The sequence below is a fragment of the Varroa destructor genome, unplaced genomic scaffold, assembly GCF_002443255.2.
Source record: "Varroa destructor unplaced genomic scaffold, Vdes_3.0 BEIS01000004.1, whole genome shotgun sequence".
Classification (NCBI taxonomy): Eukaryota; Metazoa; Arthropoda; class Arachnida; order Mesostigmata; family Varroidae; genus Varroa; species Varroa destructor.
Genome location: NW_019211457.1, coordinates 23,993,482 through 24,014,980, shown reverse-complemented (window position 1 = coordinate 24,014,980; position 21,499 = coordinate 23,993,482). Strand labels below are relative to the sequence as shown.

At 39.4% G+C, this 21,499-nt stretch overlaps 2 protein-coding genes across 4 annotated transcripts; one reads left to right on the top strand and one right to left on the bottom strand.

Annotated features, from left to right (window-relative positions):
- Positions 1-7,380: 7,380 nt before the first annotated feature.
- Positions 7,381-12,765, top strand: LOC111249974 (uncharacterized). Of its 2 annotated transcripts, XM_022804485.2 has the most exons (4): positions 7,381-7,820; positions 8,302-8,434; positions 9,680-9,824; positions 9,959-12,765. In XM_022804485.2, the coding sequence occupies exons 1-4, from the start codon at positions 7,617-7,619 to the stop codon at positions 10,614-10,616; spliced, it is 1,140 nt and encodes a 379-aa protein (XP_022660220.1). In that variant the 5' UTR covers positions 7,381-7,616; the 3' UTR covers positions 10,617-12,765. The 2 variants fall into 2 exon arrangements, with proteins under 2 accessions (XP_022660220.1, XP_022660221.1); XM_022804486.2 differs by lacking the exons at positions 7,381-7,820; positions 8,302-8,434 and adding an exon at positions 9,122-9,448.
- Positions 12,766-13,494: 729 nt separating this feature from the next.
- On the bottom strand, positions 13,495-17,647 carry LOC111249975 (uncharacterized). 2 transcript variants are annotated; one of them, XM_086986414.1, is made up of 4 exons: positions 17,283-17,647; positions 16,576-17,115; positions 14,545-15,843; positions 13,495-14,322 (listed from the first exon to the last, which is right to left on the bottom strand). In XM_086986414.1, the coding sequence occupies exons 1-3, from the start codon at positions 17,463-17,465 to the stop codon at positions 15,811-15,813; spliced, it is 756 nt and encodes a 251-aa protein (XP_086842540.1). In that variant the 5' UTR covers positions 17,466-17,647; the 3' UTR covers positions 13,495-14,322; positions 14,545-15,810. The 2 variants fall into 2 exon arrangements, with proteins under 2 accessions (XP_086842540.1, XP_022660222.1); XM_022804487.2 differs by having other exon boundaries at positions 14,545-17,115.
- Positions 17,648-21,499: the final 3,852 nt, after the last annotated feature.

Sequence of the window (21,499 nt, the reverse complement as noted above, 5' to 3'; positions counted from 1 at the left end):
TTAACTAACGAACCACTCGAATGACTAAAACTAGTTGTATATATATATATACAACTAGTTTTATATATATATATATATATATATATACGACTAGTTTTAGTCATTCGACTCTAAGGAATTAAGTATTAGCGTTGGTTCGTTAGTTAACGGTTGGCAACCCCGCAGAAGAAATTTTATGTTTTATCTAAGGGAAATTCTGGAATATTAACTACTTCAGTTGGTCCTTGAAAAAGGTTGAATTCTTAGGAAAAAGGTCGGTTGCATTGTCCGCTGCGCCTTGGTCAAGTGCGTCTAATGCGCAGGTGTTATGCATGCAGTTATCAAAGCCTAAGCCGAACAAATGCTTTAACCGGTAGACATGACTCTCAGCGAAGATGGGATGTTTTGTTTTCCTTACGGCTAACGTAGAGCTTGTGAGTGGAGATAGATTGTAACGTCGTGTCTGAATGTGTCATTGAAGAAGTGCATGCTTCGATGCAATCTAAAACCTCTCTTGCCCGGGCTCTCATGGCAGCCAATAGGCGTCGCGACAGTCACTTTGTCCAGGTAAGTTGACTAAAATACTAACTTGTTTGTGATAAATCGTCCTTTAGGTAACATACGATACATTAAGCAAGCATTGAAGGATTCGCTTTGTAATAACCTCGTTAGCAAATGGATATTCCTAGGAGCATGCTTTATATTTTTATTAAGGCTAAGCGAATAGTCCGTAACGACTCAGTCTATATTTTCAGGTTTTAGATAGCAATGTCGGGGCGCGTTAAGGTGCACAGTACGAGCGATCACTTCTAATTTGTTACAAGTAGCTTACATATTGGGTCATCAGTCTGGGATAGGCGCGCATTTTGTTACAGTGGAAAGTTAGGTTAGGCCAATGTGTTTTCCCGGTACTACCTCTTTAGTTGAACAATTGCCTGCCACTGTGCCCCCTCCACCCCGACTGCTGGCCTGCACAGCCACAACTGTCTATTTTTCTGCAGATACATTACGCCCACCGTCTGCGAACTCATGCAGATAACAACTAACATTAGCAGCTGACATCTGGTTTTTGAAATTTTTCTGATAGGCGACGGCCATTTCTGTCAGCCCGTAACGCTATTAAACAATGGTCTAGACCGGCAGGGATATATCTTGACGGGGACATTTAGAAAATATTCTACGGACTAAAAGCATGCCGTATTAGAATGTAGAGCACCCGCTGATCCATTGCTTGCAGCAATCGGATAGATTTATCCTAAAAGAAAAGTAACTATAAGGAGCACCTTCTTATTAAGCGTTCCTGTGAGACTTGCGCCCATAGCAAAATATATCTGCTTTCCATAGCCGCACACTTTTGTCGGATAGCGTTAGAAATCCAATCCAACGTTGTAAGGCCGCATACAACCAATCAAGAACCAATTTTTAAAAATAAGTATTTTTACGCATCATACCAAAACTAGCAATGAATAGTGTGTTTTGAATGAAGTTTCATTTAAACGAAGAGGACGTTGCATTGCGTGGTATATATTTTATATAATTAATCAGAAAGGAAAACAAGCATGTCGTGTTTACGTATCGATCTGCATATATTTGATGGGAAGACATTCTTTACGGATTTATGTTCCTGGCGTGTTCAGGCCGAGTACATTTGTATGGCTTCCTAAATCTTTTCTCGAGGGCGGACCACAAAAGTTCTATGCAGGTACCACTGCTGTACCGTAGAACACTATTCGCATTGGCACATATATCGGCAGTTCGTATTTTCCATATAACTGTATTATAGTGATACATGTGAGCACGGACATCTTTACGCTTGCCACCGACGTATATGACGTTTATTCTACTTAATCGTTCGTGCCAATTATATTTAACCTATAGTTGTCTTTATATTTGCCCCAGCCGGCGCAGTAACTGAAACGGCTAAGGCCAAGGGTAGCAGCTGCACATAGATAGCACACTATATGTATGAAAGAAGGTTATTTTTTCTATTTCGGCATACTGCTTACGTTCGGAGTCCGTCACAGCAATATGTGACAAACTTTGAAACCATACAAACGTTCTCGGAGAGGAACTCATTACAGACGCATCACGTACCTCCTGCCGATCGTCCGTTCATAACATGGAGGCGCTGAGCGTTCGTAAACTTTAAAAAGAACTTATGCCTAATGCCCTGAGACATAACATGATTATTAGGACCGTTTTATTTGCATTGTCGAATGAACGCTTAACGACTAGTAAAGCTTATAATAGGTTGTATTGTTGCATCCGTCTATTTCTATATGTATTAATAGTAAGTACAATAATATAACTAATAGCAGTCCATGTACCAGGCCTCCCGTCGCTCCTGCCTGCTACTTTGATATTATATTAGTTTTTCTATATACTGTTAGTTTCGTACTATTGTTCATTGGTTCCAATGATGGCCATTTATGTTTCTTTTACCTTTAATTAATTAGTTATCTTCCTTTATCATTATCATATACAATGGTCGTTCTTTTTGTTACACATGCTGTTTAAGTGGCAGTAGCGAGGTTTACAGTGGCTCGAGTGTTGGTATTCGATATCATTTTCCGGTAACGCCATGGCAATGTTTATATAAGGCTTTACTTACCCGCAACATTGTGCTGTCAACTATCAGTGTAGGGGGGGGGGGGGTATGTATTGGGGATTATTTGTCACTCATCAGCATAGAATGAACTACTACGAAAGTACGAGTAACAGATTCTATATGATGATTCAGTAGCAAATTTTCCCGCGATACTCTAGCTAATCCGCTTGACAAACATAGGTATCTAGGACAGTTGTAGAAACCGAACCGGACACGGAAGTTAACTTGCAAATGTCCACCGTTAGAAAAGAGTATGTAGATAGATTTGTGGCCTACTTAAAGTTTACACTGATCGCGCTAAGAAAAAGAAATTACAACGGGTCGATTTCGCATAGAACGGAACAGAAAACAGTCGGGGAGTCGGTCTAAAATAGCCAGCGAATTCGATCCCGTATTTTATGTAAAGGCATGACAAAATATAACTGGGCATTTCCGTCATAACCCGACCCTCAACCTTGTTTGTTGTGGCTTTTCTTTGTAATGGCGCCTAACTATTTATATTTACTTTCCTTGGGTCTAATCATAGCCCATATTTTAGGAGCAGCACTGATGTTTCGAGTTTAAAGGTTGACGCGTATTCCGAGCACGAGACCAGTTTTCAGCTTCGGCCCTAGTCGTCGAGGTCAATTCTTCACTTAATCGCAAGCGTTCGGTCTAATAGCACTACCCATATGGGCAGTAAAAAAAGGTTGTCCTTCAGTAACACGATTTTGTTTATATATGTTTAGGTGTATTAGGTCTATAATTACGCTGAATGATATACAATTATGATTATATTATATATATGCAGTAAACACCAGGTCCCCGAATTTTTAAGTGTTGACGTCTTGTACCTCTGGTGCTACACCCGTTGCCGAATTAAATCGACTCAGATAAATTCAATGGAATGATCTGAAGTTTCGAAGCCACTGCGAAAGTACTAACATGAGGTATTTTCAAGCGCTTGAAAACACTATTGTTCTAGTGGTAGACCGGTATCCTATATATTCTAATAAAGAGTCGGCAAACATTTCCAAATTACTGACAAACGATGTGATATAATTGCAAGTAGTACTTTGCGGTACCGACCCTTTGAGCAATAACTGCGGCCACTCCTTGAAGTTCCCTTAGGGGTCTTTTGCGACCCTCCGTCTCCAAGCTTCGCGATACCTGCTACCGACCACTGAGGTCCCTGCTGCCGGAGGTTAGTCAGACGCAATGGGTTTCCTGCCTTCAAAGAACGTTGACCTTCATAACCTCAGCATATTCCTGTAAGAAATGTGTCATCCCAGTTCGTTTGCCGGAAATCATGGCCCACATCATAACTTTTGATAGATGTTTGACTTTCGGCATAACGTAGCTTTCGAAGTACCGCTCACCAACACGACTGAAGACATGATGGACGTCTTGTCCCTTAATCCGAAGCGAAAGCTCGTTTCTCTTAGCTCTTAACGGTCCAATTTTCGACTTGATTTGACCATTGAGAACGAGCTTACTCCATTTGGGCATTCAACCGACGTTCCTCTGCAGATCTGCTGCTCTTGAATCCAGCTGCTGTAATTTTCGACCTAGCGAATACGTCGCTATTTAATTTGCTGAGGAGGACGATGATGACGAAGACAAAACGATCCAATCTTTTTGGGGTTCGTGAATACTCACACAGTCCTTTTGCTTCGTAGTATACCTTTTCCAGTTCCGAATACCGATCAATGCAACAATAACCGAAGATTTTCCCTTAGCTTTTTAGTAACATTCCCGACAACCACACGTTGGAAAGCATGAAACATTCTAGCAGCTGTACATAGCGTAATTTTGTTGCAACGAAACAATTTGCTAGTCAGTGCTTTCTGCTTGCTGACCAGCAACATGCGTTCTTCTCCCCGTTCCGACAATTCACGTATTGAAACATGTACAAACCCAGTAGAAAGCATACAAGCCAGTCAAGTCCACCTGTACATTAGCACTTAGCTCATCTAGCGTTAGTAACGGCCGCGCTGGTTAGGTGGCGCCCTTGAACGCTCCTACTGCAGATAGTTCGAAACCTTACAGCATGAGACCTGCTGGGTTCGCCGAAACCCGCTTGTACCACGCTATGACGCATTCGATCGCTGAAAGTTTTACAGAGTGCATCATCTGTCAATAGTTGCTAATGTTTTCATCGAAATGTAGGACACCAACGTAAAGTAGAATGAATGCACATTCATAGGATAGCATCATTTTAAAAATATCTCGCCTCAGGACTGAACAATTAGCCTTGACGCCTGAAATTATCTGACTGAGGATCGACTGTCTAGCGACACTATCAATTGTTTGTCGTGTTCACAATAAACCTTAATAAAAGTATAAATCAAACAATAATAACAAAGCGCAAATTCTGGTTATATAGGCGTTTCAATTGATTTTAGAATGTGCTCAAAATCGGCATTTTTAAACTAATAAAATAGATAGGTCGAAATGATTTGGGTACCTTCGAACTCCACTGAGTAGGTGGATATCATTTATACTTGTGAATGAAATATCTAATTGGACTATGAGTAACGCTTAGTGTGGGAAGTTATTAAGTTTTAGAACTTTTCTTTCAGTTCATAGGGACACCTCTCACTCAGTTGGTTACTTCGTCTTGAATAGATGAACACAGATGTTGTTCCTATTGCATGAGTCTTAAGTATCAGATACGGTTTTTCTTCGTATCCGTTCGTAATCGGTTCTCGAAGAAACAGCGTGCGTCAAATTTTACGATGAAATTTCTGACGCCATCTAGCTATTGTATCTTAGCACACTATCGTTAAGGTAATGGGCGAAAATTCATGGAATATTAGAGTTTTCATCGACTGCAGCTCCCTTGTGACGATCTTCTTACCTGGCTCAATAATTTTTCATGCCATCCCTTTTTCCTTAGTCTGAATGAGTGGTTAGCTAGAAGTTCTTCGTTCACGGCAGTATCTGTTTATTTGTAATGTCGGTATTAGCGTATCGCCACTGTGTTCCTTTTTCGCGCCGGTGCGCGATTTTCTGGAGTGAAGTGATTTTTCCAGGGAGCGTACTGACGTCAGTTTAGCGGGAACGATTAGAATTCAGTATCGCGTCAACGCCAGCACGACTGGCGAGACGGTGCGGCAGTCCAGTGAACGCGTCAACTATAGTGACTCTCAATTAAAACCATTAGACACTGATGAATTTAGCATGCGTACTAGTTTATAGAGCGGCAACCTTCGAACGTCCATCCGCCTACAGCGGGGTGGGCCGCTGTGCCATAGGTCGAACTGTTACCTTTTTGTGTTATCAATAAAGTATTAACGCGTAGTGGTCGAAGTTAGGTTGGCTTTGGGATTATCAAGATCGCAGCCTGACATAGCCGGCTATATGAATAGGGTGGGCTTCTAGATTTTGGGCATAATTTACGATCACCAGATTCGATTCGTCTTTGTCATTGAATATTGGCTAATGAAAAACAACAATCAATCTTCCATATCAACATCTATTGATAATCCACTGCAGAGTATTTTCTAAACTTTTCTTATTTGGCGTTACTAGTTAATTATCTTATATGAATAAATCCTACCGAATCACCTATTCTAGATGTGGTAGCAAAAATTTGTCTACATTAGGGCTTCGATTATAGGACTAGGTTTTCTGTACCTATATGACACACATCTGAAATGGCCTAGCGTAGATAATACCAATACTTGATCCATGTAAATTGTTTGTATTTCCTTCATTGTTTTTAAAAAAAACTAATAATAACTTTTGCCGACGCTGGAGACAGACTCCACATTTGCCAACTAGACTACGCTGGCGCAAGTGGATATAAGTAACCTATGAAAAATTAACAAGTGATACTTTTTGGTACAATTGCTCTATCATAAAATCGCCTACGACACCGTTGGCTCATCTTGTTTGTACAGTTCCTTAAATTGCACGGGACCAGTCAAACCAAAGCTACATTGAAACAATCTTGACGCTTAGAACATCTATACCAAGTATTACTACAGTCTATTAGAAACCATCAATCAAGCACGCGACTTGCGTAGCGTCTGCGTTGTTTGAGAAGACCGCAATCGCGCCAAGAGGTCTCGACGTGCCGTACAAGGGGTGTTCCATCTTAGTAGGTTATACTGAGCGACCCGATTTAGTTTCGGATTCTGGGCTAGAGGCTCCTTGGGTTAGGGGGCACAATGGAATCAATAGTCGATTGGGATAGCATCTAACTATTAGACAAACACAGATGTCCGGTTATAACTTTAACTAGTGTCGAATAAGTGAGTGGCATACGCAGCAGCCCAAGAGTTACCTAATCTTGATGTTGTAGCTATAATTAGACGATATGAATATCTGTGCAGCACGATACAGTTGGGTATGATACAGCAAAAATCTACTTTTAATCATAGTTTCACTCGTCGTTTATGGAATTGACATTATGAGTAGATATCCGTACGGGTGTTCATTCTGCCGGCAAAAAATGGGAAAACCGAACGCTTGTAAGACTAATCAACTCCCTTGTCAGATTAAGTCCCGTTCCAATCGGCTGGATGAGAAACTTGCACAGAGACCTACGAAAACGTTTACGTTTAACGATGGCTGTCAGCCCGAAACTGCGATCCACTACATAATGCTCTAAATAATACTAATTCAACCTAATTTTCGTACTGATTTGTCATCATGTGCGTACTACCGTCCCTAAGCAAATTTGCCGCACCATTTTTTAGTCTCATCAGTTGCTGGCGAGGGTCAATTCAAACAGAATAACACGACGTACCGTCTACGTGATCTTTGGCGCCGCTAATGGGTACTGGTCACCTTGCGCTTTATTGAGTACAAGAAGTACCCAGAAGACGAAGTTTGAAAGCGGAAAGACTTGAGCTGGATGTACCAGTCGCTTTTATAATCTTTAAGAGACTCCGAAAACCTTAAGGTGAAAGTGGTACCTCTTGCCTGGCCAAGACCTTGCTAGATCGATGAGTTGGTAAATCAGGCGTACGCCTTTACGGTACTGCTACCTATTGCTAAACGAAGCGTTGAATCAGAACGGAAGCTAAAACCAGTGTTCATTATGCAGTACGTAGTGCTATTCAGTGGATTATGTCTGTGCAGCGTTGCCTATGGATACGAAAGGTCGATATCGTCAAGATCATCCAGATACTTATCGTCACCATGGGGATCACGTCGGCATCGACATTCGTCGTCGCACGCGTTACCTCGATCGAGTGCGTCGTTAAGCAAGTACAACACCCGCATTTCTGAGGACATTCGGACGGTAAACCCAGTTTCTATGTAATCAATCAATTGGGTTATTAAAACAGCTCCTGGATGCTTTGCAGAGATCAGTGCATGCAATATTAGTACTGCTGGATCCACTCTTATTTCGATTAATAATTTGATTTTTTTTGCGAACATTATCCCATATGTCCTGTCATTGTGTCCGATTCAGTAACTTAGTCGGTAGTTTGTTAATGTAGCAACTAGTATCTTTCGGGTCCATAACTTAGTATTATACAACAGCAATGATCTTCTAAACCATGTTTATCAACTGACCCACCCTTGCTTGCTCTAGAATGGACAATTCAGTATGACTTGGAAATGCGTTATAGTCACAAATGAGCGTACTTTGTTCGTGCATATTTTCTAGAAAACTGTCGACCGATTTTAAGTTTTTTCTAAAAACCTGTTATTCATAACTTGTTTTATTAGAGCTTTGTTAGAGTTTTAATGAGATGGTGTTTTGTTCTAACTTCCAGCCTAAACGATTTGACTCATACGTCCCAATACTGAATACGCCGCCAACTGATGACGCGCGTTTACAAAAAGAGTACCCATTGGGGACCAGCAGAGGCCTTCGGCGACCAAACAGGAACTCATTTGCTGTTGACAGTAAGTTGCCTATATGGGAATGACTATAGGGCATCTCTAACTTCCTAGCTGAGTATGTTAGGATCAAAATGATCCCTTTATTGTTTTTGGGCACGGCAAGGCTATAAAATACTTGATCGTCAACACGATGTCTTAAATGAGATCTCGTTCATAACGATAAAATGTACCTTAACGTAAATTTATTATTATAAAGTTTTAATTTATGAAATTAATTAAATTTTCAACTGAGGCACCCTTCCTTTTCTCTTTACACTTTCTTCTAGAGTATCAAGGGAGCCAGAATTTGGGGGGATTTTTTTATCAGATAAAGAGATGAGTGAATAATCCTCTCGCTTAACCTGACCATGTTGTTTTTCTGCGCCACACAAACTGGCAGGACAAGAGCCTCTAGCTATGAGTGGTTAGACCGATGAAAAGATTTCTTGAGCTCCATTCATTTCGAGACGAACATACTAATGTTTGAGTGGTCCTATAGCAATTGGTATTCGTCCTGTATCAAAGTCCATCCAGTTAATCATTTATTCTGTGACCAGCGTTGTTAAAACGTCGAAAACGCGCAACGGTGACGCCAAGACGGCGCCATGAGCTTGAGGATGTATCCAGTACTCCGCTTGGAAACAGCGTAAGTTAGATTTCTAAGAGAAAAGAAGCTCCATAAAAAGATAAACAGCATGAACGGCTTTGGAGGCTTTATCTGCCACATCAGACTGCTAAGCTAGACACATCATTTGTATAAAGAGCATATATGATATTTGACAAATGGACTATCCTTGACGATGACAACGTCACCAAGGAAATGGAGTAGTAACGTTGGCTATCCACGCAAACGACCGATTTTTGACGCGGAACACATTTGGATAGGGCACTGCCAGCGATTTAGCCGCAAGCAGTCCTATAAAGGAGACCCCTTACTAGCGGTAGACTCTAGTCAGATACTAGTTTAGTAATGTAAAGTAAACAGTAATAGGCGGCTTAAATCGCGCATGTTGAGTTAACCGATGGACCATCTCACCAGTAAGTCAATAGCATAATACATGTGCAAACGATGGACCTCATCGATCTATCTTGCGCGCTTACCTTATAGTATGACGAAGTCGCCTAGATTATATAGTAGATAATTTCATGCCGAAGTATAGAGTGGTACAGCCAGATAGTGTCCACAAACATAGGATCTTACTTAGGATGAGCTGATTGATGTAATTTCTCATTATAGTATGTTAGAGCAGTGCTTACATTACCTTTCAGTTAAGCTGGTTAAAGCTGAGAAGCATTTCTTCGAGATGGAGGTCAGAGCCGCATGTGCATCTCCTAGAGAACGTGTTATCTGCGTGCAGGACCATTATCCTGATGCCGATATTATCTATCAACCGGCGTGCACGATTCTGCATAGGTATGCACCTCTAAAAAAAAAACTAACTTCCAGCGAACTCTACAGATAATGATCACTAAATAATGAATGCCTTCGGACTCCATTCGGCATCAAAGATGCTCAGTGTTTTAGGTGTACTGCTCAAACCTTTCCAGATGTGACGAGCACAGCGGATGCTGTGAGCCACCGAAGAAATGTCAATCCGCGTCGTCTGAGCAGGTGGCGCTGTTCTTCAAAACATCGGATACTACGATACCGGTGATTAAGTTTGACTTCACGAATCACACTTCGTGCCGATGTGATGTCGATGAAATTGGCGCCGTCGCACCGGCTCCGCCAGAAGTTTCGCATTTAGATTCGGGTCACGAGCTAGAGATAGAGGAACATTTCGATGACGAGCTGCAGGACGAATTTTTAATGGACAGTACTCTGAATAGTTGTCCACGATGCCCAAGACTTTTTAGTAAGCGCTTTGAGCGTGGTCTCTGTAAATGTGATTGCTTCGACGGGGACTCGCTTTGCAAAAGCATAAAAAGCGGTCGGGAGAAGCTTAGCGAAGAGGAGCGGCGCTGCATCCAGCGAAACGCCTGCAACAAACCGACATGTGCTGCGGGTCACTATTTCAACGTGGACTTTGGCGAGTGTCGAAAACCAAGCTATGAAAAATTAACGCTTAGTGATGAGGAAAAACAAGCACTGAGCTCGAGTCTGCTCGAAGGAGAATCTGACCTTACAACACTGGAGCTAAACAAAGAAGAGAAGGCAACGACGAATGACAAAGATGCAAACCTTCACGATGGAATCACATCATAAGAAAATCGTCAACATAAACGCGGCCATTGCAATAAACACGCATAATACTCTATCATTTCTATCATGTATATTTATAATAGGTTCCTATTAATGGAAGGCCGGACGCACTGAACGTGAACGCGCCTAATTCAAGCTAAAATTATTTTAGGTGCAACGCCTCCCATTAGTTAGATTTATTACCAAATAGACTTCACCGCGCACCGGTTCTGCATTAATTAATTTTTTATTGTTGCTATAGCCAGCCTAATGTAAATTTTAGCGTATACCAACAGTCAATTATCCCGTCACGGTTATTCTGCCCATTTGTTTGCCAGCCATTTCTCCAACCTCGTCACACTAGTTTTAGCTTTCCAATGGATGTTCATTTTCATTTCATTGGCAAGTTGACATGGTCAGTTGGATTTAAGTATTAATTTTAGGTATATTAGTCAAAGTTTATTTGTTATCACAAATTGCAAAAATCCAATCATTCATCCCAAATCCTGAAAAATAAGCCACAAACTAGGAATTTTTTAACGGATCGTTGAGCTAACCGCTAAGACTGCTTAGTTTTGATAAATTTATATTACCTTCTATGTAATAAGCAAAACTACGCACTTACCAAAAAAACTAATCGGCTCTATCTTATGTATAGTTCTTGATGAAGTTAACCTTTAGCAATGCACCAAAAAAAAATTCGGGACTAATTTGGGTCACGGTTACGTAGTTTTAGTAGTTTACATAAATAAATAACTTATCATAGGCTATGTTAAATATATACCATCGCCAATTCATGAAAGAAACGTGTTACGGCCGTTATACAAATAAATCGACCCGTAACTAACGGACAAACCTTGTTGATAGGAATGGAGTTAGTCGTTAAGGCCGCCATAGTCCCAACCGTTTACAAGTCGTTCTTTCAAGTACAAAGCCTATTGTTGCCTTTTCGTTAATTTTGCTCGGTCGAAAATTACAGATATTAATATAAATCAATTACATAGAAACCTTACAGATATTGATGTTAAAAACTTCTCTGTATATAAAACTCCTTAAGTTAACTGTTCTTAATAAATAGCCAACATTTCAATGAAATTGTCACCTAAGAAAGATGCGCATTCATTTTGCTATTAAGCAAAATGTTTTAATTGTATTAAAATAATCAGCATTCGATCACGTTGCATGTTTTTTTTTCTAGAACCTTCGGTCGGCTACACACTTGAGGGTTGCCTTTTTGGGTTTGAAATCTTTGCAAACTCAACAAACAGTTGTTGATAATTTAGGGATGACGACCCATTAGGCTGTTCTACATTGTTTGCGTTTTATCAGAAATGTACAAAAGGCAGGAAAATGGGTTTCCTGAATGCATATAACGAAGAGCTATGTCAGACACAACATGGTGAGTTGGCAAGACAACTATTTTTTTCCTTTAGATTTTCTGGCAACGAGAAGCGGATTTTCTCCCTATTAACAAAAGTTGAAAAGCAAACTATTTACCGAAAGAAACCTTTGTGCGCGTTAAGCGTAACTTGAAAAAATTTGCTTCTTTATTAAGAGTTCACTACGTAATTTTCACCGGACTTTACATCTAGGTATTTACCACGGTAGCATTTTGGAACTTTAGCCAGTGTTTGTTAACGGCAGCAAAACCAATAAGTTTTACACCTTGCTCCGTCCCTGGCGTTGGATCACTACTTGTTTTAGTTAACTATTTCGACCTGAAATAAAACTCATGAGTTTTTAAATTCCAATGAAACGTCTGCTGTATAACGCCATAGTTGTCAACTACTTAGATTGGACAGCTGATTTAAAAAAAAAAGTCCCGCTTATCGATCAACGCAGCCATCAGATATTTTTTCATAATGCCTGCGCTAGTTCATACGATTGTTTATTGTACGCCGGAAAAGAATTAGTACACATTAAAAAATATATAGTAGTATATGAAGGTTGCCTCAGAAAGAAACATTCTGAGTATGTGTTGACTGCATTGACGATATAACAGATTCGGTTTCAGTGACTATAACATAAACCTCGAAAATTACAAACTTAACGTGGATTGTGTTAATACTGCAAATTAGTACTTTAAGCTGCTGTCTTTCTTGTTAACCACATAATGCACTGAAAATAAGTTATACGGTAACAAATAAACCATGTGATATATATATTTCCATAATTTACCGCTGAAGATCTTTCCTTTTCTAATTGATGCATTTTTTATTTTCCGTTACTATCGAGAGATTTGTTGCGGAAAGTGTGGCCGATTGGAAAGGCTTCCTTCTCTCCCTGTCTGCGGAATTCTCTAATAAATTAAAATATTGGCGTTCCCATTTTTTTTCCTAGTGCGAAAATTGCCCCTGGGCATGGGATGTCAGTTAGTCAAACCGAAAAACAATCAGTACAAGACAGCAAAAGAGGCAAGTGATTTCAATTGTAAGATGGGTATCAGAAGTTGATACTACCAATCTAATTAAAGGCCGATATTCATATGGATCTCATGTTGCTCGATACCGTAGTTAAAGCATATGACTAAGCATAAAATGTCTATAGTATATTTATGTACGAAAAAAACGTATAATTTTGATTTCACAAGAAATGGGGTTTGTGACAATCGTGTGTTGAATAGATGCATTTTTTTAGACATTAGAAATTATATTAGATGATATTTCCACCTTTGCTAGCAGGCATCAAACTCTTCGCAACTGTTTTCTTTCTATGTAATTAAAACTCTCCTCGGCGAGTTGACTCCAATGCTAACGGTTGACGAAAGAAGGTCTACGTAAAGCAAATTACAAAATTTCGAAGAAAAGCCATGGTCAACATCGACAGGCTCAAGTCAGATCTTAAAGATGGATAGAATTAAGCCGAATTTTTTCCAAAGTTACGTATCAACGAGAAGCACGTGTTGATATTCGGATACGATGGTTCAAACCGTTTTTATTGCGACAACATGATGATGCTCATCCTAAGCAACAATAGATGATGCAAGTAAAATCTGCTGATCTGCAGATAACACAAATTCAGCTAACAACCCAGGAATCATTTGCAGTTTTGTACGTGATTGCACTAAAACCGTTATTAAGCTAACGTTAAGTTCTGTGCAAAAATGATCTACCTGCTGAAAAAGAAGGACCAGGGGTATCATAAACCTAAATGTCCTTTAGGCGTTTATTAACATCGAGACCGACACATGATGCCTTTACAAATAAGATAGAACTTGTGCGTTTGATAGAAGGCCCATTTGAATAGATCTGGATACACTGGTTTGGGCGAAATACATCATGGTAGTATAATTACTGGGAGATTCGTACGGAACTGCTTCTAACCCTAATATGCTTTTAAATATAGAAGTAAAAATGAATCAGCTGCGTAAAATTGAAGCTTAATATGTCGGTATGAAATAGACACAATGTTTGTGACATAAACAAAATTAATTGTAAATTGGGGTTCTCCTATTCTTATTTATTTTGCAATTGTAGTTCTCAATAGAAAAAAAGGACTCACTCAATGCAGTCATAACCCAGAACTCAATTAGCAGTAATGGTATTTTCAGAACTACTACTTAATCAAAATCTTTGTATCTTGTAAGACGCTGTCGAGTATTCCCTGGCGCGTAGAATCCTCCCGTGATGAACACGATATGAGCCTCAAGCAGAAACACGTATCCAGATACATACATCTCAAGTCCACCTTATTTCACCGAACTATGCATATACGTAAACGGATAACGATCCTAAGGAAAATAAAAAATTGTGATTACAAATGGAAGGCCTTCGTACATCAAGCTCCCAATTTATGATTGCTCCGTCGACGGCTGAGTGTATTGTACCACTACACTACACAATACCACCGCAATTATCTTCTTGCACAATTTGTTTATGTTTATTTTATTTAAAAAATAATAATAATAATATAGCGTTATTCTGTAAGACCCATTTAATACCCCATTGCTCACCTCAGTTTGTGCCTGTGGCGTTGGTTACCTGCCTGACGTCCCGTGAAGTACTAACAGAGCTGTCTGATGGTTTCTATCTACTATAAGTCGGTTGTAAAACGTTAGCTCAACTAGATCCAACCCACAGTCACTCATCAACACAAAATATAACACAGCGCTGGGAATTACAATCTGTCGTTTTCTTCTAAAAAGCGGTTATTGGCCTCGAAGCAGGATGAACTCACATTTTGTTGAAGAGATTTGCATTTTATAACCATTATAAAGATTATCGTGCTCTGATAATGATAGTTATACACATATCCATGAGAAGTATAATATATTATGTGTCTAAACTGCTCCGTTCGTGAGAACTAAGCAAATTATTCAGCTAAAGTTTAATGTACTTAAGATTTTTACTTTTGGCGTTTCGACTCAAAATTGATGAGACGGCGCTGCTTCGTTAGCAGAAGCAATATACTGCAGGGCCGTCTGATGTCCAGTAGGTAACAGAAGAAATCTGAGTGTCCTGTTGGCGGTAGCTCACTTCTGCAAAATCGTTTCTAGAAGTTTTATGGAAAGGCACTTGACATCGGCGATCGTTGTAGGAGTTTTTACGTTGACAACGTACGTCGTATTATAGTGGTGGATCCGCCAGGACCTTTGACGTAGGCCATTCTTTTACTTTTGTCATTCACCTACAAGAAGTACTGTTTCAGAGAATATCTGTCCTATTCCTTGTTCGAATAACATTGCTCAACTCATTTACAAGTACCGTGACTATGCAGCGATGACACGTTCGCCTACTAAAATTAGGGAGTGGTTTAGGGTCAAAACGAAAGGTAGACACATTTCGCTTTGTACTGTGAGCCAGTTGTCTCAAGCAACACTTAACAGAAGTACCGGGCGTCAGATCCGAAAAATAAATCAGCTCATTCACAAAATGCCTAAAGTTCAGAAACTAAAACTAGCTTAATGTTCCATGACAACCATATAATGCGTTGTATCGACGCGCAGGTTAGGTTCCGACCGAATCCTCATTTCAGTCTAATATGAAATTAACATCGTTATACCTAGATATGAAATAATCAAATTAAATTATAACCTAATTTGAGTTTTAAAAAATTCCCATTTAAAGTGTCAGAAATCTCAGAAATATATAAATTAACAAAAAATAAATAAATAAAACCTTTACTATAGATTAAATATTTCTCATTTATTGTGCCTGCTAGACTATATATATATATATATATATAGTCTTAAAAGGCTTGCCCAAGGTGGAAGGAAGACTCAGCCGCATGAATAGAGCCATCTCGATTTTGCCTTTGATGGAATCACAAAAGACATAAAAGCGATCCGTGTGAAAAAATCAGAAGCGTGCTCATATATATAATCAATACATATATATTAGCGGGTCATGGCAGGGGCCTAAGTTTACAAATTTGCTAATACTCTGACACGAATTTTGTCCTAAAAATTTAAGGCTGAGATTGTAAAATGAAAGAAACAGATTCTTATTTAGCGGTGTCTGGACGTAACACTGATCAAAAGATGAAGAGAAAAGCCCTCGTACAAACGTTAATACACAGAGCTTTTGCACAAGAACAATTACTGAAATATATACGATAATGGAATAGTTTTTAAATTAGAAATCTAGAATTTGTGTTTTATACCTTCAGCGGTCTTCAACCAAGACCAAATGCTAAAAAAGCCAAATCTGGGCCACATAGATTTGGTATAATATCAACAAACAATGGCAGCGCACACCCTTAGTTCGTTTTAGGGTAGGAGTCCTAGAAGTAATTCAATCAAATTAACTTGTGGTCAAAACTCTAATGAACACCACTGAAGTCGTCCCGGAGCGCCGATCCCACATTCAGACGGAACACTCACCCAGAGGTTATTAAGGCATAGAGCTCTACCCGTGAAGTGCCAGTGATTACCAAAACAACAATAAAAATCAGCATAGTATCCGAAATCTACCACCCTTTCGTTTAGGCGATATGGCGGTGGACCGCACGAAGCCTGATGGGTAAGCTGACGTTTTTCTCTTACATCTAAATAGTCATTCCTGGGTTGAAATGTAGATCCATCTGATTTATAAGTCTGGTCCCAGTGTCGATAGCCGCCCGCCTGAAGCTGCCCGTATGCATCAGGATTATGTGGCTTTCGCCTGATATACTTGCGTGAGGAGTGATCAACTGGACTGAATTCGACTGAATCCTCATTTTGCAAATATCCTGGTTGAATGAAGTTCCGTAAGAGATCTGACTGCAACGGTGGGTCCAATGCAACTCTCTTTCGACCGCAGTCGATACGTTCGCAGTTTGGAAGAGAGTCTCTTGTCCACTTACCACGAAAGCAGGTGCTAAGTATAAAATTGCCAACAGGACGGCTATTTCTGCTCGACCAACAAGTGTAGTTCAGATCTCCATTAGGTAGTTCTTCGACTAAATAGCCCTTTGGCAGGATTGGTTTCTCTGCACAACTATGCTGTATTTCTGGACAAAGGGATCCGGTGTTGGTAATATGCCAAACGCTTCTAGCACATGAAGCTTGAAATTGCAGTTGAAGCCTGCGGCCTTTTGGGATTACCTAAAAGTCACATGATACACATAATAGTGGTTAAAGTACGCAGATTTAGGCAAGTAGATAAGTAAACGAACAATGGATGTATTATAATGTTTTGTATCAGTACGACTAAGCCACAGGTGATCTTCTCAAAGACGATTGTAGTTCATACCAAGAAAAGCGTGGTATACCTGGCAGTAGCACAACAAAGTACCCTTGTTGGGGGCTCCTACGAGGCCGGTGCAATATGGCGGCGTCCCACACGAAAATGAGTGCCGATCTGATAAACGCACTTCGTGAGTAGCTCCATGATAACTAGCAGCCAAAGCTAGTACTGCCACAACCGCACGGCTCCAAAAGATCCCATGCGCCATATAGAAGCACACGAAACGTTATATCTATAGATGAATTAAACACAAAGCAAATTTAATGTAAGGATTTATGTAGTCAGCTTTCGAATTCGTAAACAAAAAACGTCCGCCTCCGATTTTATTACACAGTCAACCATAAAAGAGCTGTTAACTGTTGTTGGCTCTACATTCATAGTGCACCCAGATTAAGTACAATCAGCAATTAGGGTGAGGGAACGTTACGGAAAGGCTAGACTACTTTGGAATCTAGTTTACCTTGATTCCGCTACTGTGTTCAAGTGAATTTTGCATAGACAAAACGCTTGCATTAGACTGTATCGTTAGGGCAACTTGTCATTCAAATATTACGTTTGCTAAATCAACGCAAAGTGCTTACCGTTAAGTAAGTTTATGGCGAAACTGATTAATATTGTCGCTAAATTCGTAGAACCCATTGGCGAGTTGAACGCAGAAAAGCAATTAAGTTCAACCATATCATCGTGATTTTAGCTCTGCACACGTAAAACTACCACTTACTAATAGTTTCGTCGAACGAAGAAGAAATCATCTATTTTAAGTTACAGTCACCGTCTGTGAAGAAAGTTCTACATTCAAAGATGTTAGTATACCAAAGCATGTCCCTAATATCTGCAGCTAAATTCGACCGTTGATTATTTAGTTGCGCTGCGAACTTTGGTCTTTAACTGGAGAGGAAGACAATTTTAGTTTTCAGATCGTCGAAACGTATTTTGACTCGTAAAACCTTTCTACACGTCCTTGTTTTCTACATGCAGATCTGTCATTTGGAAGATCTTCTCTTCGAAATCTTCATTGCTTCGGAACAAGGCTACAACCCAAATTATACAATGGATGTTCATCTCTATCCAAATATCCAATTGCAATGGGTGATGATTCGTGTCTGGTCACGCAAACAATATCGCATAGCAGCGTAGCTGGGCGTTGATTATAATCTGGCGTGACAATACCTCATATCTGTTGAATCAAATAAGCTCAACTGACGCCTCTCAGGTAGCCACTCACAAGTGGAACCCTTAAGCCTTTCCATATGGTTTCCACCTTTTTTCATTTCACAAGTATGACTGGCACGACTGCCAACCCATTTGCAGCACATATACTTATCATGAATTTACGCGTGCAATAATGCCGTTTATGAAATGATTCCACTGTACAAAAGGGATAGTAGCCATCGGTAGCTATATTTCGCACTGCTTATAGTCGTTGTTAGGTCTTTTTCTGTTTGTTCGCAACTTTGGGAAGAGGGGGCTCGATACACAGAATTGATCGCTGGCCTATGTAGTGTGGCTCATAGAGCTATACAGACGAACCACTTCATACGATTATTGAGAAGAACCATTGTCATGGAAAAACTAAAAAATGGTCCCAATATGTGTGTGCGTGTAGGCCATACAGAAAACTACACACATTCATAATGTTTATGGTCAAATATTCTAAATACTCGACCGCGGTTATAACGTGCACGCCTGATAGTCAGAATGCATTTTTGTAGTACGGTCTATCCCTTTCTGAGGGAAAGTTCGGAAGTTCCTTAGTTCTTACGAAATATTTTTTTAATGGCTAGCAATGAATTGGTTAGAAGTTGTGACCAGTGCTTAACACACGTCGGCCATGTAGCATATACACAAGCCAAATTACCTCCTGCTGACGGAAGCTACCTCCTGCAATTTTTCTATACAAATAACAATAGATGACAGTCTGTTTTAGATGTCTAATGTAACGTAGGCTTATAGACTTACTTCACCCCGTTTCAGAATTAGATCCAAGAGTGAAAAAAATGTGTGTTTTGACTGATCTCTAAAATGGCCATAGGCGATTTACCGTTAAGCAGGTGTGGCATTACAACGTTTTTGTAGGCTCACCTTATATAAACTACCTATATATTTCAAAAGCTATTCCAATCAAAGGCGTATGTCTAATTGTCTTCACAAAATGCAGGCTCACATCGTATTTTGATAAGACGACATGCGCTACCAACCGCATTATTTAGAACCGTCAAAGTAGCTCAGGCCTCTTACGGTAGACGCAGCCAAAGTGCTTGAATTGTTCTGGTTTCGAACGTTTATCGCAGTTTTAGTATCATCTGTGAACGGTTGCAGGTTCGCGTATCAATATTGTTCTTTATATTATTACATGATTTGAGAGAAATATCTATTTACTCCACTTTCATTTGGAGGGAACGGACAATTAATAAGTTAAACGATTATGGTGAGACATAACTGATTAGTTTCATTCCTCGCGTGAAGGCTTTTCGACTATACATGGTAGGTTATTCAATACAGTAAGTAGTAATATTTTTGCTTTCTAGTAAGCAAAAGATTAAGATTCCCTGAAAAACGAACACGCATTTTAAGATATCAGCGCACTGGAGCCTCGCAGGTGGCGTGTATGGATGTTTCCGGAATATAAGGTTGACTATTCGCGCCTCACACATTTTGTATTAGTCTCTGAGAGACTCGAAATCTCGAAATTGTATGGCAATCCAGGGCGAGGATTGGCCAGAAATGAAAAAGCCTTTCATACGTAAAGACGTAATGACTATCTAAATCTGTGACCAATAAACATACTAGAGATGAAAGTTTTGCATGGATATTTGTTCAGCTTTAATAATTTATTGTAAAACATATATATAAATGAATATTACATATCACCATATATCATAAATGGAATTACGTGTAGGATTATGCTATTTGTCAGACACCTTTTAATACCTTTTTCGATAAAAAAAAACTTCTGCCTTATTTTTCGAAATGCTTTTCAATCTAGTTAATTGATTCGATAGCTTTAATGATTTGAATTTTTAGAGCAAATATTAGGAAAACTACTGGTTTACCTTACTCATGAATTTGGACGGGTCAGCGAAGATGAGCGTTTTAGACGGAAATACATAACCAACGTTGGTAGTCTCAATATATCGATCGAAGGTGTTCGGATCCATCTGTATGAAGAAATACATTTAAAAGTTTGAGTAGTCACGGCCATCAAATAGATCCTATAAAAGCACGTGACAAAAAAAAATCCCAATTACGTGTTTTGTTTCATAGGGGTTAAGCTTACTTTGTACATCATGTCAAAAAGTAACGGGGTCTCTACCAAGAAATCTGTTACCCATTGTGCAGCCTTGACCTAGCTACGTCAAATTATTATCAGGTACGCTCTCTGAAGATGAAAATAACGGGATGAACATAATTGGAAAAATGATGCCAGGTGATAGGCTTTCCTTTTTTAAAGATGCATGAAAATTTAATTAGGCATTTTGGTTTACCAGTGTCATTAGCCTAAAGACGATAAAAAATCGTTTGTTCACCAGGCATAATCAGGGTCTCTTGCTGCCTATGCGCTATCTACGTATTTTCTCGACAGACGACTTCAAAGGGAATATTATTTTCTTCAACGTAAACTGAGTCGTTGATGACCCACGGATTTTAAGAGAAGTTTTATGTTTTTGATTTTCTTTACCACACGCCTATCAATTGACAAAAAAAAAAACTGAAAACAAGAAAAAAATCTCTGCAACGTGCTACCGTAGATAACGTAATATGGTTTCTAAAGTCTCCTATTTTCAAGGTGAAACTTCAAGCTATTTATACTATTCCATTGTTTGACTTAACCCCGGAGATCAAGATGGGGGAAAAATTGATCAGTCATGGTATTGCGTCTTCAGCAACAGAAAAAGCTATTTTTTCATCAATAACATTTCACTACATACTTCAAGAGATCCATTTAAATCATTGTAGGCTATGCGTGTCATTTTTAATACGTAACGGATGCGAAGAATACAAGCGATTGTTTTATTAGTCTTAGATAGTTGGGTATACTAATATTTACGTTATATTGCAACGCTGGTTTTCTTCGATTTTTTTACTTAGAGCAGAGCTTCTCGCGCCAACTTTCTGCGCCCATTTCGATATTTCTTTTTTATTTATTTTCATTGCGGTTTTCTTAAAACGCTTTCTTCGCGTTATTTCTAACAAAATTTTGTCGTAGAGAAAAATTCTATGCTGACTGGTGTAGATCTCACG